The 15000-nt window shown below is 31.5% G+C and overlaps 1 protein-coding gene and 1 long non-coding RNA gene across 2 annotated transcripts in view; one reads left to right on the top strand and one right to left on the bottom strand.

Annotated features, from left to right (window-relative positions):
• Positions 1-15000, top strand: part of LOC147024323 (uncharacterized) — a 63243-nt gene that overhangs the window by 37252 nt on the left and 10991 nt on the right. The gene's annotated exons all lie outside the window — the stretch shown is intronic.
• LOC147024324 (uncharacterized) overlaps positions 13915-15000 on the bottom strand; it is a 1687-nt gene continuing 601 nt past the window's right edge. The window contains exons 1-3 of the mRNA XM_085886916.1: positions 14685-15000; positions 14423-14587; positions 13915-14325 (exon numbers count right to left, since the gene is read on the bottom strand). The exon at positions 14685-15000 is cut by the window's right edge and continues 601 nt beyond it. Of these exons, the coding sequence (XP_085743042.1) occupies positions 13915-14325; positions 14423-14587; positions 14685-14777 (669 nt within the window). The 5' untranslated portion in view covers positions 14778-15000. The remainder of the gene's footprint in view (positions 14326-14422; positions 14588-14684) is intronic.

Raw genomic sequence — 15000 nt, forward strand, 5'->3', positions numbered from 1 at the left:
CTCTCAAAACTTGGTTTATTTATCAATCTCGAAGCTTCTTTCCAAGATGTTGCGAATCTAATGTTTTGCCTGTTTCTAACATTTTCCATAGTCTTTCCAAATACAGCATTATTCATTAATTTATAAAAGTCCCCTTCAAATTTTACTTTTGTATTTGCTCTCATATCTGTATTGAATTGAATATACTTTTTCACCCAAGGACTTTGTTTAAATTTTAAAACTCTATGAATTTTAGCTACTCTCAATCCTTCTCTCAAAAACTGTTTTAAGCTTCTCTGATGCAAAACATATCCCTCTTTATCATAGAATGTTGTTAATAACTTTTCTGTTGATTTACCTTTAATATTAAAACTTTTATGATAATCACTTAACCATTCTTTCTTTGGAGTTTCTTTCTCACATGCAAAAGGAAGATCTTTATGCTTATTATGAAGATCACTCGGGTACCTCAAATCAACTTCAAAATAATAACCTTCTTCTTCGTCATTCAATTCCTCTTGAGAAGAAATAACAATATTCATCAAAGCCTTTTCATAATTCTTTTCTTCCACCCACTCTAATTTACCATAAGGTAGAGATTGAGACATTGCCCATCCATACAAATTATTAGCATCAAAATACATCAAATAATTACTATCTTTTTCACTATCATAATTTGGGAGATATTTATTATTTGCTTTAGCATATCTTTTTGAACATACTTGTGATATTCCACCTCTCTTGGACTTCTCAATCATCAAAAGCATATCCACATCACTGATTAAATCTATATCTTGTTTTGTCATTTTCAACATTGCACTCCAAGCTAAACCAGGAGCTGTGAAATAGTGGGCAGGATCTAATCCATAACAATTTTTATTATGACAGAGTGATCTAAAAGCTTCAAACACATCAGCTAACAATAAAACATCTGTTTTTAGATATAAATCGTGATATTCTCCAAGGTTCTTTATCTTAAATATTTTCCATATTTCTTGTGCGTGTTTATATTCCTTATCACTTATCTCTTCTTCATAAAGGTTATTATAGAAACTTTCTTTTGAAGGAAGTTGTGTTTCTTTAAATCTCATAAATGAATCCATATAATCATAAGGATAAATTCCCTTACTTGTAAGAATTTTCTCTTTACTTTGAATTTCATTCCTTGTTTGAATTTCCTCTCTCGTAAGAATTCCTTCTTTAATCAGAATTTCATCTTTAATCTGAATTTCCTCTTTAGTGAGAATTTCCTCTTTTGGAAAGAATGAATTAAGATTTGGAAAAGAGTCTGTGGAGCTTAGATTTGATGCGAGGTAGGCTAGTGGTGTTCCCATAAACTTGTAAGAATCTAAAAACCTAATACGAGTTATAGGTTTTGTGAATATCATTTTTGAAAATGAAATATACTTTTGACTTGTGTTTGTTATAGCAGAAATATTCCCTGGTGTTTTTGAAAGTTCATTTATAAATAGATGTGTATCATAGTTGGCGCTGTTGTGAAGAAAGACTGGAATAAAAGAAGGTAATTTATAATTAAGATTACAACAGGAATGAGCGGGACCTCTATATTTACCAGTAAGATGACAATGGTCTCTAACTTTAAACTCCTTAATTTCCCCTCACAAATATGACAGATATTGTTCATTCTAAATTCTAATTTTTCTTCTTTGGTTAATTTCATCGGTTCATTTGTTTCTTTCATTAATTTAGTGAGTCTTATACAATCCTTTTCTAATCGTTTTACAAACTCTTGTGAAGCATTTTTTCCACGATAATGTTCAAGTTTGTTATACTTTTCTCCAACAGATGATTTGATATAATAACAAAAACCACAAGGAATATGTTTTTGATATTTATTTGTATATGGTTCTTTTGGATTAGGAGAAGCAGTATTTATCTTTTTAAGGATACATTCAAAATCAGCGTATATCACAAATGGGTGCATGATAGATTTATTATAATCTTCAAAATAAATCTTTTCACCAGGTTTAGGCATTGTAATTACAGCTGATTTATGATTACTACAATATTTTGAATGTTGTTCTAATCGTTCTTTTGTATGAAATGAATTAAGACATCGCTTACAAGGATATATTTTGTTTGCTGTTCTGAATACCTGAGAAGAGATTAATCTTGATAAATTATTGATGTATGTGTAATGTGAATTCTTTCCAACACTAAAATATAAAAGGTCAATGTGTGTTTCTTCATTTTTATAGTTGTTTGAAATTTTTAATATTTGAACTTTGTTTGTATCCGTTAATCCATATACATTAATAGAAAGATTATTCTTTTTCTCAAATTTAGGAATATCTGTTAATGGCATTGGGAATTTAAAATCTTTAATGTCCAAGGTATTCTCATATTTCATATATTGTTTTACTCTTTCTGAATTACATTTTGGTGGATGTAAGTGAGCAAGAACAGACCAGAGAAAACATTTATTATCATTGTTCTTAATATTAACAACTGCCTTCTTTAGTTTTATTTCTTTTGGTAATTCAATATAAGAAGAAGCTTTAAGAGGGTTTGATTTTAGAATGTGTATATCTAAAAAGATGATTTTTTAAATATTGAATCCACTTCCTACCACTGTATTATCAACATCCTCCTCTTGTCTTGATAGTTCTTCATAAACCCCACTATTCAAAAAATCTTGAAATGATGTTATAAAATGAAGATCTGTTCTCATATAAGGAGTTTGTTCTTCATCTTGTCTTTTCATATTCATTTTCACTCCCATATAAAACTTTAAAGTTTTTATTTCTTTTAATGTCTTTTTAATAAATTTTTCAACATCGGGTTTCACTATTTCAATTGATTCAGCTATTGATGATGGACTGGGTTCTCCAAATTGAAAAATCCTTATTTTTATATGCCCTTTAAATGCCTCATCAGTGTTTTTAATATAATAGTCTCCCTTTACTTTAAACTCATTTTTCTTGTGTTTTTGTGATTGAAGATGTTGATTATAACTACTCTTCAAAACATCCTTTGAACAGATATCACAATGTTTTCTTTCCAACTCAAGAGGAGATATTTGATGAAATAGATTAAATGTGTGTTTGTTGGTTCGGAGGTGTTTTCTATAATGTTTATATTCGTGATTACAAACATCGCAGTACGTTGTATTCACCATATTTATAGAATAAAACTTTGCTTAAACTAAAATTTTCTTGATGAAAATTTCGTTTAATTTATAGGTGAATCTGTGCTTAAAAACATTTTATCCTCCAACTTTTTCACTTAATAAATACAATGTTTCAAGACACAAAAGACAAGTTTCAATCAATCTCTTCATCTGTTAAAGATACTGAGAAATATGTCAAGGATGTAAAATTGAACAAAGATAAATATAACAACTATTGGGTAAAAACTATTATGGTAAATAATATGAGTTCTTCAATTTCCTTCAGTGGAAGGGCTTTTAGTATACCTGGTAGAACATCAATTAAAGTATCTCTAACAAAAGTTTCTCCTCTCCTTCTAGTAATATATTCAAAACTAGAAAAAGCAATGAAACAAGAAAAAGTATCAAAGAACAAAAACCTTATGGATGAAGCTTTAGAAAGAAAAGATAAGACCATCTGTAATATGCAAGGAGAAATTTGTATTTTTTTCAACAACCCTAAAGATGTAAATCTTGATGAAATAAAGGATGTTAATATATCAGGTGAAATGACATTTCGTTCAATAGTAGTTAACGATAATTTTAAAATTACCTTTAATATAAAAAATGTTGTCGTTGAATCTGATAATGAAAAAAAGTATATCGATATCGATGGTAATATACAACTAAAAGTATAGATGAATTTCAGTTTAAGTAAAGTTTTACTTTATAAATATGCTAGACTTTCCTGATTCTCCATATGACAAATTTGAGAATTGTCCTGCGTGTGAAAGACAGGGATTAAACACAGAGTCAAAAGCCTATAAACAATGTATATTCTGTGATTATCTTCTAATTAATGATAATAAAAAATATAAAAAGGAAAATAATTCTTTTAGATTTACACCAAAAATGAATTACTTTACAAGATTGATTAGAGAAATGAATGTAAAGTATGAGGATGATAACACACCTTTCCTTACAAGAGAAGAAACTGAACGTATAAGAGAAATGTTCAAAGGATTGTTGTTGTATATTATTCATGGATGTAATTTTCAGGGAAATATCAACACAAGATATTGTATAAATAAAATAATGGATTATCTTGAAATTAAACCTGAACTTAGGATAAAATATAGAGTTTCTAAAAAAGCCAATAATAAATTAAATAACCTGTTTTTCAAATATATAAATGAATGATTTTTTACCTATTTGGGAAAATAAGATAAAATTTAACAACCATAAAAATCTCCCAAATTCATTAAGATGTCTCATAGTTGGTTCAAGTGGATGTGGAAAAACCTGCTTACTTTTAAAAATGCTCCTCACTCCCAACTTTTTAGATTATGATAATTTAATAATTTTCACAAAGTCGAGTTTTCAACCAGAGTATCAACTACTCTCACAAGGTTTTAATGCTGGTCTTCAAAAAGAAGATATAATAGGTTTATTTAAACGTCAAAAAAACCTAAATGATTATAACATTGAAGATATAATTCAACTATTTTGTGATACACAGAGATGTAAAAAGAAATCAAATCTTATAACTTGTATTCTTAGTGATAATACGGATGATATACCGTCTCCCCAAGATTTGGATAAATCAAAAAAGAACCTCGTTATCTTTGATGATTGTGTTAATGAGAGAAACCAAACGGTAATGGACAGCTACTACACAAGAGGGAGACATTCTTCTTGTAATTGTATTTATCTTAGTCAATCGTACTTTCAACTTCCTCGTCGTTCCATCAGAAACAATGCTAATACTTTTATTTTATTCAAGTTAAATTCAATAGATATCAATAATTTTTGGAGAGATAATTGTTCTACATTATGTAGTAAAAAGAAATTTGAGGATTATATGAAGCACACGACTGAAAAATATAAATATATTGTTGTGAAACAAGATGAGATATTAAGGGATATATTTTTTGTTTTATAAACAATTACATATATAAATGACAACTATTATTATAAATCTTGTGGGTAAATCTGCTTCTGGAAAAAACTTTCATAAATCAAGGTTCTTGTGTAGTACAAATGAGAATATTGTAAATTTACTTAAAAACACCCCGTGATACGCATTGTATCAACAACAACTAGAGCAATAAGACCTGGAGAAGTAAAAGGTGAAGATTATCACTATATTTCAGTGGAGGAACATATGCGATTGAGGAATGAAGGACAAATATTTGAGGAGGTTTCTCTTGGTACAACAAAATATTCACATTGTAAGAGTGAGTTAAAGAAACTAAAATCTGGTGGTGTTGGGATATTAGAAACTAATCCAGAAGGAACGAGACAAATTATTAAATATCTGAGCGGAGTGAAGATTTTATCATTCGGTTTTGATGTTGATGAAGAAACTCAACACAAACGTATGAAAAGCAGAGATGCAAGGATTAGTGAAGAAGAAATTACAACTCGCATTAATGTTAATAAAGAATTTGATGAAATATTTAAAGAAAAGGATTTATTTGAACACATCTACTTGAATGATGAAGAAAAGGAAAATTTCCCTGTTGATCTTTACAATTCATTAAATGATATTTTACAATAAATAAATGGATACAAAAGAAAGAGCAAGAAGATTTAAGGAACATCAAGAGTTGGTTTCAAAAGTTGTAAAACAACAGGAAGACATAAAGAAGAAACGCAGACAGAAACTAACGGGCGAAGAAGCATTTGAAAAAACAAGAGAAATTTTTTAAACCACTTTTAAAAACTTCCCAAGAAAAAATGAAAGATGTTTCCACAGTTCCCACAGTAGAATATACTCCTAGAAAGCTTCAAATGTTAAAAGATTTCAGTCAAATGACGGAGGAAGAATTAGAGCATTTAGGAGAATTAGAATATGATGATGAAGGTTTATTTCAACAACTGGAAGAGATTAATCAACCCCTGATTATATTGTGAATGCTGTTCAAAACAATGAATATTCAGCGGATTCAAAAACCAAAGCAGGACTCATTCCAACAGAACAACCAGCAATATTTCATCTTGTTCAAGAAAAGGTATTGATATTTAATGATGAATTAAGGTTCTTAAGTTCTGCTCAACCCCCTGTTAAACTAACTCCGAGATTAATGTTTCTTCTCACAAAAGATGGAAGACAAGGTTCAACTGTGAGGGATGAATCAAAGTATATTGATAAACCATTGGATATGGAAAATAATGATGATAGAGTATATATTGATTTGCTGAACACTCTAAATTATAAGGTTATTCTTTCTGGTAAAAGTAGGAAGAATGAGAAGGAGAAACACATTATTCAGGCTTTAAGTATCCTTGGTTCAGGTATTAGTTTTCTTCCAAATGACCCATCGCAATTAGTTAATAGACTGTTATTGTTGTTCGGCAGTAAGAAGGCTGGAAATAACAATTGTTTTAATGAAGCATCAGCCATTTTAGACCAGTTGATGAACATGAAAATAATTAATAAATCTCAATATAAAGACATTTTAACTCATATTAAATAAGATGAGAAGCACAATCCTGAGTTTTAATTTCACAACAAGCGACCACACATCTTCATTCCCATACCCACTACAACTTGACACAACAAAAGAATATGAGGCATCTTTATTGTCCATGGAGACTTATAATACCTTATTTAATATAACCGAGAAAAATGACAAGTTTAGTTATAATCCGGGAAGTGGATACAAAACGATAACAGTCTCACCCGGAGCATACGAGATTTCTCAAATATCTTCCGAAATTGCTCGTCTTATGAAAGAACAGGGTGATGAACCAAAAAATATTGTTATAAACATTCAAAAACATACTTCAAAATCAACGATTAAAGTTAAAAATAACTACAAGGTTGATTTCACAATTGATAATTCATTTAGAGAGTTATTAGGTTTCTCCTCAAAAAGATTGAAACTAATGGGACGTTTTACAGTGATAATGTCATTCAAATATCCTCAGGAATAAATTCGGTGTTAATTCACTGTGATTTGATTGATGGTGCTTATAATGATGGATTAAAAACAAATACAATATTTTCATTCAGCGCATACTCAACCCCAATTGGTTATAAATTCAATATGGAGCCTAAAAATTTGGTTTATCTACCTGTGTCAGGAAAAACCATACACAGAGTAAATTTTAGGATAACCGACCAAGATAATCGTGTGATTTCTTTTAATGGAGAAGTTATATCCATCAGAATTCACCTACGTGAAGTTTTTCAATAAATAAATACGATGGTTATTGTGAGGAAGCACGAGTTGGGAAAATATAAAATAATTACAGGGGATGGGATGTTCCTTTCCCCGTACTACAAGGGTGAAGGTATGTATCTTGGTAGAGGATACTATAAACCTAAGAGACAAAGGGGTGTCGGACATCAATTTAGAGGAGATGGGATAATTGATACTCTCATGGGTATTGGTTCAACTATTCTTAAACATAAAGACCTAATTGGTTCAACTGCTTCTGCTGTGGGAAATGTAGCAGGTGCTGTAAAGAGTATAAAAGATGCTCAGAAAGAATCTCATAAATTACAAGCAATAAAAGAAATTAAGAAAGGTAAAACTCAGTTGTCCCCCCAAGAACGACAGAAAATAATTCAAATACTTGGATCAGGGTTTCAAAAGTTTTAACATCTTTTTTCCTAAATAAATACAAGTATGGAAGCAATTGATAGTATCTATGATTTGGATGATACTATTATTATCTCAAACTCCACTAAAAAGAAGATTACTTCAAGGTAAATGCAATAACTGGAACAGACTGGAATACAAATGGTACAAAAAGTTTTGAAATAAATAATCAACAAACCTATTTGAATCTCTCCGAAAGTTTCTTGTTGTGTAAATTTAAATTCACTAAGGCTGGGAATAACACAAACGCTACACTTGTAAATGATTTCTTCTGGAAAATGTTTGATAGTGTGCGATTGTATATTGGAACACAAGAAGTTGAAGCGGTTGATTATGTCTCTGCTGTATCTGAAATGATGAAATTTACACTCTATACATTCAGTGATAGAATGGGAAAGGGGTCTGTCGAAGGTTTTATTCCTGATATGTCAACGGGAACAAACACAGACCCTGGATATATTCAAAGGAAAGGAATGTATAATGATGATACAAAAGCAAAAAATAGTTTTACTGTGGCAGTTCCTCTTAAAGGTATATTTGGATTTTGTGATTATGATAAAGTTCTGTATGGTCTTAAAATTAGATTTCAACTACAAAGGAATGATAATGAAAATAGATTGCTTTTTGGTGTTGGTAATGCTTTTGGTGATCAGAATAAATTTGTAATTGAGGAGATGAGTTGGTATATCAGTGAATATACTCCTAATCTTAAAACAGAAGAGATGTTGAATCGAAGACTTAACTCAAAGAGACCACTCAGTGTATCATACCTCAAAAGAAGATGTCAACACGTTAAACTCAATCAAACTACTTACACGTGGAATTTGGGTGTTCTGGAAGGAAAGCCACGATATCTGTGGATGATTTTTAAAAAGCCAGATGGTGATACTGCGACTGATAAGAATAATGCATTGAGTGATAATGCTAAGGTGAAACAACTTCGCGTTTCTCTAGATGGAACATTTTATCCACGAGATAGATTGGAAATTAATTGGGAAAAAATGATTTTGCTGAAGCATACAAGTCTTACCAAAAGGTGTGTGAAAGTAATGGAAATAAAGAACCTATTTTGGATATGACAGCATTTAAAAGTTTGTATACAATCTATACGTTTGACCTGAGCGCTCAAAAAGAAACTATAAAGTCTAATCGAGTGGATACTTCCCTATACATTGAAAGAGGAGAGAGTGAAGAAGTTGATACATATTGTTTGCTTTTGGAAGAAACAGAATTGCAGATTAATACAGATAATGGTGTGATGATTAGTCTCACATAATTTTTTGTTAAATAAATGAGTGGCAAAGTACCAACTGGGGTATATGTTAATCAAATCAATCTTCATAAACTATCATCTTGTGTTCAAAATCAAAAGCCTTGTACGATTAACGTTAATACAATTCAGAGAAAAGGAGCAGTAAGAATTGATGTTTTGCTCACAAGAGAACAGGTTAAAATCTTGAATGACACTGGCTCACTTAAAATTAAAATGACAAAACCAATGTTGAAAAAATATTCAATAAGAGAGACGAGTGGAGGATTTCTCCCATTTCTAATTCCTTTATTTGCTGGTTTAAGTGCGGTTGGAGCATTGACGGGTGGTATTTCAACAGCGGTCAAAACTGCCAACGAAAGGAAGGCTCAACTCCAGGCTCAAAAGAATTGGAAAGACATAACAAAGAGTTGGAGAAACAAATTAGTGGAAGTGGTGTAATTGTAGATTTTGCTGAAAAACTTGAAGGTCTGCCTGATAAAGCGAGATTGTTAGTTGGAGATATGCTTTCTTCTATAGCACAAGCAGGTGTAAAATTAACGAAAAGAGGTAATGGATTATATCTTTCTAATAAATAAATGAGCATTGATGAGTGGTTGAAAGAATTTGGAAAGAATACAACATCAAATTTACAACTTGCCAAATATTGTAAGAAATTAAAAATTCATAATGTGGTTATTTGTATGAGAGATGAATTAACAAATGTGTCGAAACATACAAAGAATATTATTATGAACTTAGAAGATAATGATGGGAACGGTTCTCATTGGGTTTGTATTTTTAATAGTCAAGACAAATATTATTTTGATAGTTTTGGTCTTCCACCACCTGTTGAAGTCATAAAATTCTTACAGAATGGTGTTTATCAAACATTTCAAGTCCAAGAATTAAATTCCAAGTGTTGTGGTCAATTATGTCTATATGTGTTATTTCAACTCAACAAAAATAAAAAATTTTATGATATTATTTTTAATCTAATATAAATGACTTATGTTGGTAAAGATGGTTCTATCTTTGGTGTATCTCAAGAACTGGATATTGATTTATCAAATTATTACACAAAGGCACAGGCTGAACGACACAAATATAATATAAACAAAAATATTAACATGAAAAATGCTTATAAATTAAAAAATTATCCAAGCCCGACTGACGCGAATGACTTGGTGAGATTAAGCGATTTATCACAATATATATACTTAAATAAAACGGCTGTGTATTCTAAAGATACAGAAGTGTTGATATTATCTCCAGGTCATACAGAATTCACAGTTCGAATTAAAATAAATTTTTATAAAGAAGGGCGTATCGTTTGTATGAGAATAGAACAATGGGGGTATGATATGAATGATTTAGGGTATAATTGGTCATTTAAAATTAACCTCGAAGACCTGGAACAATTAAATCAGTCTCGTAAGGAAGAATATTATCCACTTGGTATCGAGAATGAGTTTTGTGGAGCCACGATTAGTAAACAACAAATAAAAGAATTTAATAAGGGTAAATATAATAATGGTTTTGCCCTTGTTTATCTCATGAAAACAGAAAAAACAGGATTATATATAATAAGTAAGGAAATACAAAATGATTTAACTATGGGAAGATGGGGAGGTGTTTCGTGCTATAATATTATTCTAACATATATTTCTAATACATAAATGACAGCAAGAAGGCTTCAAGAAAATTATCATTTCTGTGTTCAAGCATACCTTCAAGAAAAGGGTATTCGGTATTTTAATAAATATGTTCTACAACATAAGAATGAGGTATTTTCAATAAAAGATTGGCATTATGCTGATGTTGATAAACCAACAACTTTAGATTTAATTAGAATGTTAAATAATGAAAAAATTATAAGGTTAAGAAAAGGTAAGGCTCTTTTAGAAATTCAAAAGAAATTTTATTGGTATCCTGTTGTAAAAAAATTATTTTGGATACAGGAATAACAAGAAATCCTGATGAATATATGTATAATATTCTATGGGGTGTAAACGATTCAAGTATAGTAAGGGATGAGGAAGGAGTTGAAGAAGAGAGGGAAGAGGAGGAAAAGGAGAAGGAGGAGAGAGAGAAGGAGGAAAGAGAGAATAGAGAGAGGGAGGAAAGAGAGAAGAGAGAGAGGGAGAAGAAAGAGAAGGAGGAAAAGGAGAAGAGAGAGAAGGAGGAAAGAGAGAAGAGAGAGAAGGAGGAAAAGGAGAAGAGAGAGAGGGAGGAAAGAGAGAGAATGAATAAATATCAAAATATGGAAACCAGTGAGATTCAAAAAAGAATAGAGGTATTACAGAAAATAACTCAACCCACCGAGGAGGAAAACAAAGAATTGACAAGTCTATTTGCAATACTTTCGACAAGACTATTAGCATCGACAAGATATAGATTTTAATTCAAGTTTTTTCTTAAATAAATGGAGGAGAGAGTGAAGGCATTTCTAAGGATTCTTTATGTTTTAAAAATTAAGATTCAAATGTGCATGTTGGAAACTAAAAAGGTTTTTGCACTCTGCAGAAATTTTTCTCATAAATAAATGAGTTATTGTCTCAAATGTAAAAAGAAAACTAATACTAAAAATATTTCATATATTAAAAGTAAAAATAACAGGGTTATACAAAAAGGTATATGTTTGGTGTGTGGTTCAAAAAAAAATCAATTTATCTCCAAACACAAACTCGGAGGAGATATACAAAAGTTTTTATCAGGAAGTAAATTTACAACTACTGGAATACCAGGGGAATTACATCTTCCAGGTTATTCTTTCTGTGGTCCAGGCACAAACTTAGATAAAAGATTAGATGAGGCAGACAATCCTAAATCCTGGAGTAAACCAATCAATAGAGTTGATGAAGTGTGCATGAGACACGATATTGATTATGGGAATACCACAACGTTGGAAGAAAAGCATGAAGCCGATAGAGAAATGTTATATAATTTGTCTCTGATACAAAATCCAACCTTGAGAGAAAAAGTTGATAGGTTCATTGTGAAGAAGATGATTAGTGCTAAATTGAAACTTGGACTTGGAAATTCAAAAAACTTATAGGCTCTAATGATGCTATTAAGACTGAAGAGCAATTAGCTGATGAATTACATAAACCAATATTCACAAAGTTTCAGAGAAGGAAAGTTTATTCCAAGGAAGTTGATTATATCTGGTCTGCTGATTTGATTGAACTCAATAATGATAAGGGGTACAAGTATGCTTTAACCGTTATTGATTTGAGGAGTAGATATGCGTGGGTTGTCCCTTTAAAAAACAAAACAGGTAATACTCTTATGTTAGCTTTTCAACAGATATTTAATAAAAGTAAGAGAAAACCTAAGAAATTGTGGACTGATGAGGGTAGAGAGTTTTATAACAAGACATTTATGAATTTTCTAAAAATAACAGTATTACATTATACAGTACCTTTAATGAAGGGAAGGCAGTTGTTGTTGAACGTTTTAATCGTACCTTAAAAGAGAGACTATATAAAAAATTCACACAACTCGGTTCACAACAATGGTCATCTTTTATTCAGGATATTGTGGATAAGTATAATGACACGATTCACACATCAACGAATATGAAGCCATCAGAAACATTTACAAAATTAAAATATGAAAAAGAGATTAATGTCAGAAAACCTAAGTTCAAAGTTGGTGATATCGTAAGAATATATAGGTGGAAATCTCATTTTGAAAAGGGTTTTACTGAACGATGGACGAAAGAACTTTTTAAAATTGTTGATGTAATAGATACAGTTCCTTGGACTTATAAAATATATGATTTGGAAGGGGAAGAGATTTTAGGTTCATTTTATTCACAGGAATTACAAAAGACAAAACTAAGCAGATAATACACCTTTGTGGACACTAGAGGGACAAGTATATAATGTGTGTCAAGGGGGACGTTCTTAGATCTGTGAACCCCAAACACAGAATCCTCAACTGAATAGTCAAGGCTTAACTTTTGTTTGTGTGTGTGTGTGTAATGGGAGCAATAGGTTGGCGCTTCACTCCCTCCTACTATACACCGTTGTGGACACTCGAGGGCCAAGTCCGAGGTGTATAACAGTATATAATGTGTGTCAAGGGGGACGTTCTTAGATCTGTGAACCCCAAACACAGAATCCTCAACTGAATAGTCAAGGCTTAACTTTTGTTTGTTGATGTGTATGTGTGTGTGTCCCAACCCTCACATTCAAAATCTCAACACCAACCCTCACATTCAAAATCTCAACCCCAACTCAATCCTCACCCAACACAATGTCTTTTTCAAAATGAGATTTCCACCTATATATATATATATATTTTTACATTTTTTCTTCTTCCAATTCTGTCTTTTAAGGCTTTCAGGTTTGATGACGTAGAAAGGGGGAGTAAGCCTGCACTTTCTTCCCAGAACTTTCTTGATCTTGCTCCCATCAAGCACCATCCGACAAAGAACTACATCGATAGGTTTAGATCCCAAAGAGTGATAGCAACTCCAAAAGTCTCCAAAATATAAATAAATAAAATAATAATAATAATAAATAAATAAATAAATAAATAAAAGCCCCCAAAAAAGTTTCAAGTGTCCAACATAAACCCAACTTTCCAAGTCTTCAAGGTATAACCACATTCCCGTTGAGTTTCCAAGATATGTATCACATTGTGAGTTATCAATCCAGAACCCACATTTCAAGTATTCAAAGTAAAACCAACTTACAAAGTCTCTTAAGGATAACTCATTTACTGATTTTTCAAAATTTGTGAGTCTCCAAGGTAGGCCCCATATTTAGAACCATCTTGGCAGAACCCTTTTCCTGAGTCTCCAAGGTAGTTATTTAAACCATCAAGGCAGAACTCATTTACTGATTTTTTCAAAATTTGTGAGTCTCCAAGGTAGGCCCCATATTTAGAACCATCTTGGCAGAACCCTTTTCCTGAGTCTCCAAGGTAGTTATTTAAACCATCAAGGCAGAACTCATTTACTGATTTTTCAAAATTTGTGAGTCTCCAAGGTAGGCCCCATATTTAGAACCATCTTGGCAGAACCCTTTTCCTGAGTCTCCAAGGTAGTTATTTAAACCATCAAGGCAGAACTCATTTACTGATTTTTTCAAAATTTGTGAGTCTCCAAGGTAAAACTTGTATTCTGGCTCATCAAGGTATAACTTGTTCAGTGGGTATTGTCTTGATAACTCACAATGAGTACTATTGCTGTAAAACTCTTTTTCAGGATTTTGCTGGTCTCCAAGGTATAACTCTTTGGTTGGGTCATCAAGGACGAACTCGTTCTGTGGGTCTTGGTCGCTCATAAGGTCTTCAACCAAGCCAACAATTTCGCCCCAAGTTGTAGCAAAAGCAGTATTTTCATTTCGTATTTCAGACACAATTTCCTGTGAGAGAAAATAATAATGTATTAATTAAGTTATTTAATTATTAAATGAGTATGCTTCAATCAAAGTTTGAAAATAGGAAAATAAAAAATCTTACCTCAATAGATAAGAGGTTTGAATCCAGTTCATCAACTTGAAGGTTTAGTTCCATAGAAGACAGAGAGTTCCAAGGAACACCAAAGTCATCCCACTCAAGGTCTTCAACCAAGCCAACAATTTCCCCCCAAGTTGTAGCAAAAGCAGTATTTTCAGATACAATTTCCTGTGAGAGAAAATAATAATGTATTAATTAAGTTATTTAATTATTAAATGAGTATGCTTCAATCAAAGTTTGAAAATAGGAAAATAAAAAATCTTACCTCAATAGATAAGAGGTTTGAATCCAGTTCATCAACTTGAAGGTTTAGTTCCATAGAAGACAGAGAGTTTGAGACAAGCACACAGAACACCATTGCCAGCAAGAACAAATGTTTAAAATGGAGCCTGGGTTTGAAGCTTTTATAGAGAAAGACTGGTGGGTGTGGTTTCCTTTGGAAATTCCCTGGGCAAGCCTAGGCAAGCCTTCATTGGGAAATTTTTCAAAACCATAACATCCTGTAATTTTCTAGTGATTTCTTTGTGAGTCAGAGATGAACTGGAAATGATGTAAGAGTGGGCGGGGCTTAGCAAAAGTAG

This window comes from Eptatretus burgeri, chromosome 6 (genome assembly GCF_056783735.1).
Source record: "Eptatretus burgeri isolate ZD-2024b chromosome 6, Ebu_testis_v1, whole genome shotgun sequence".
Classification (NCBI taxonomy): domain Eukaryota; kingdom Metazoa; phylum Chordata; class Myxini; order Myxiniformes; family Myxinidae; genus Eptatretus; species Eptatretus burgeri.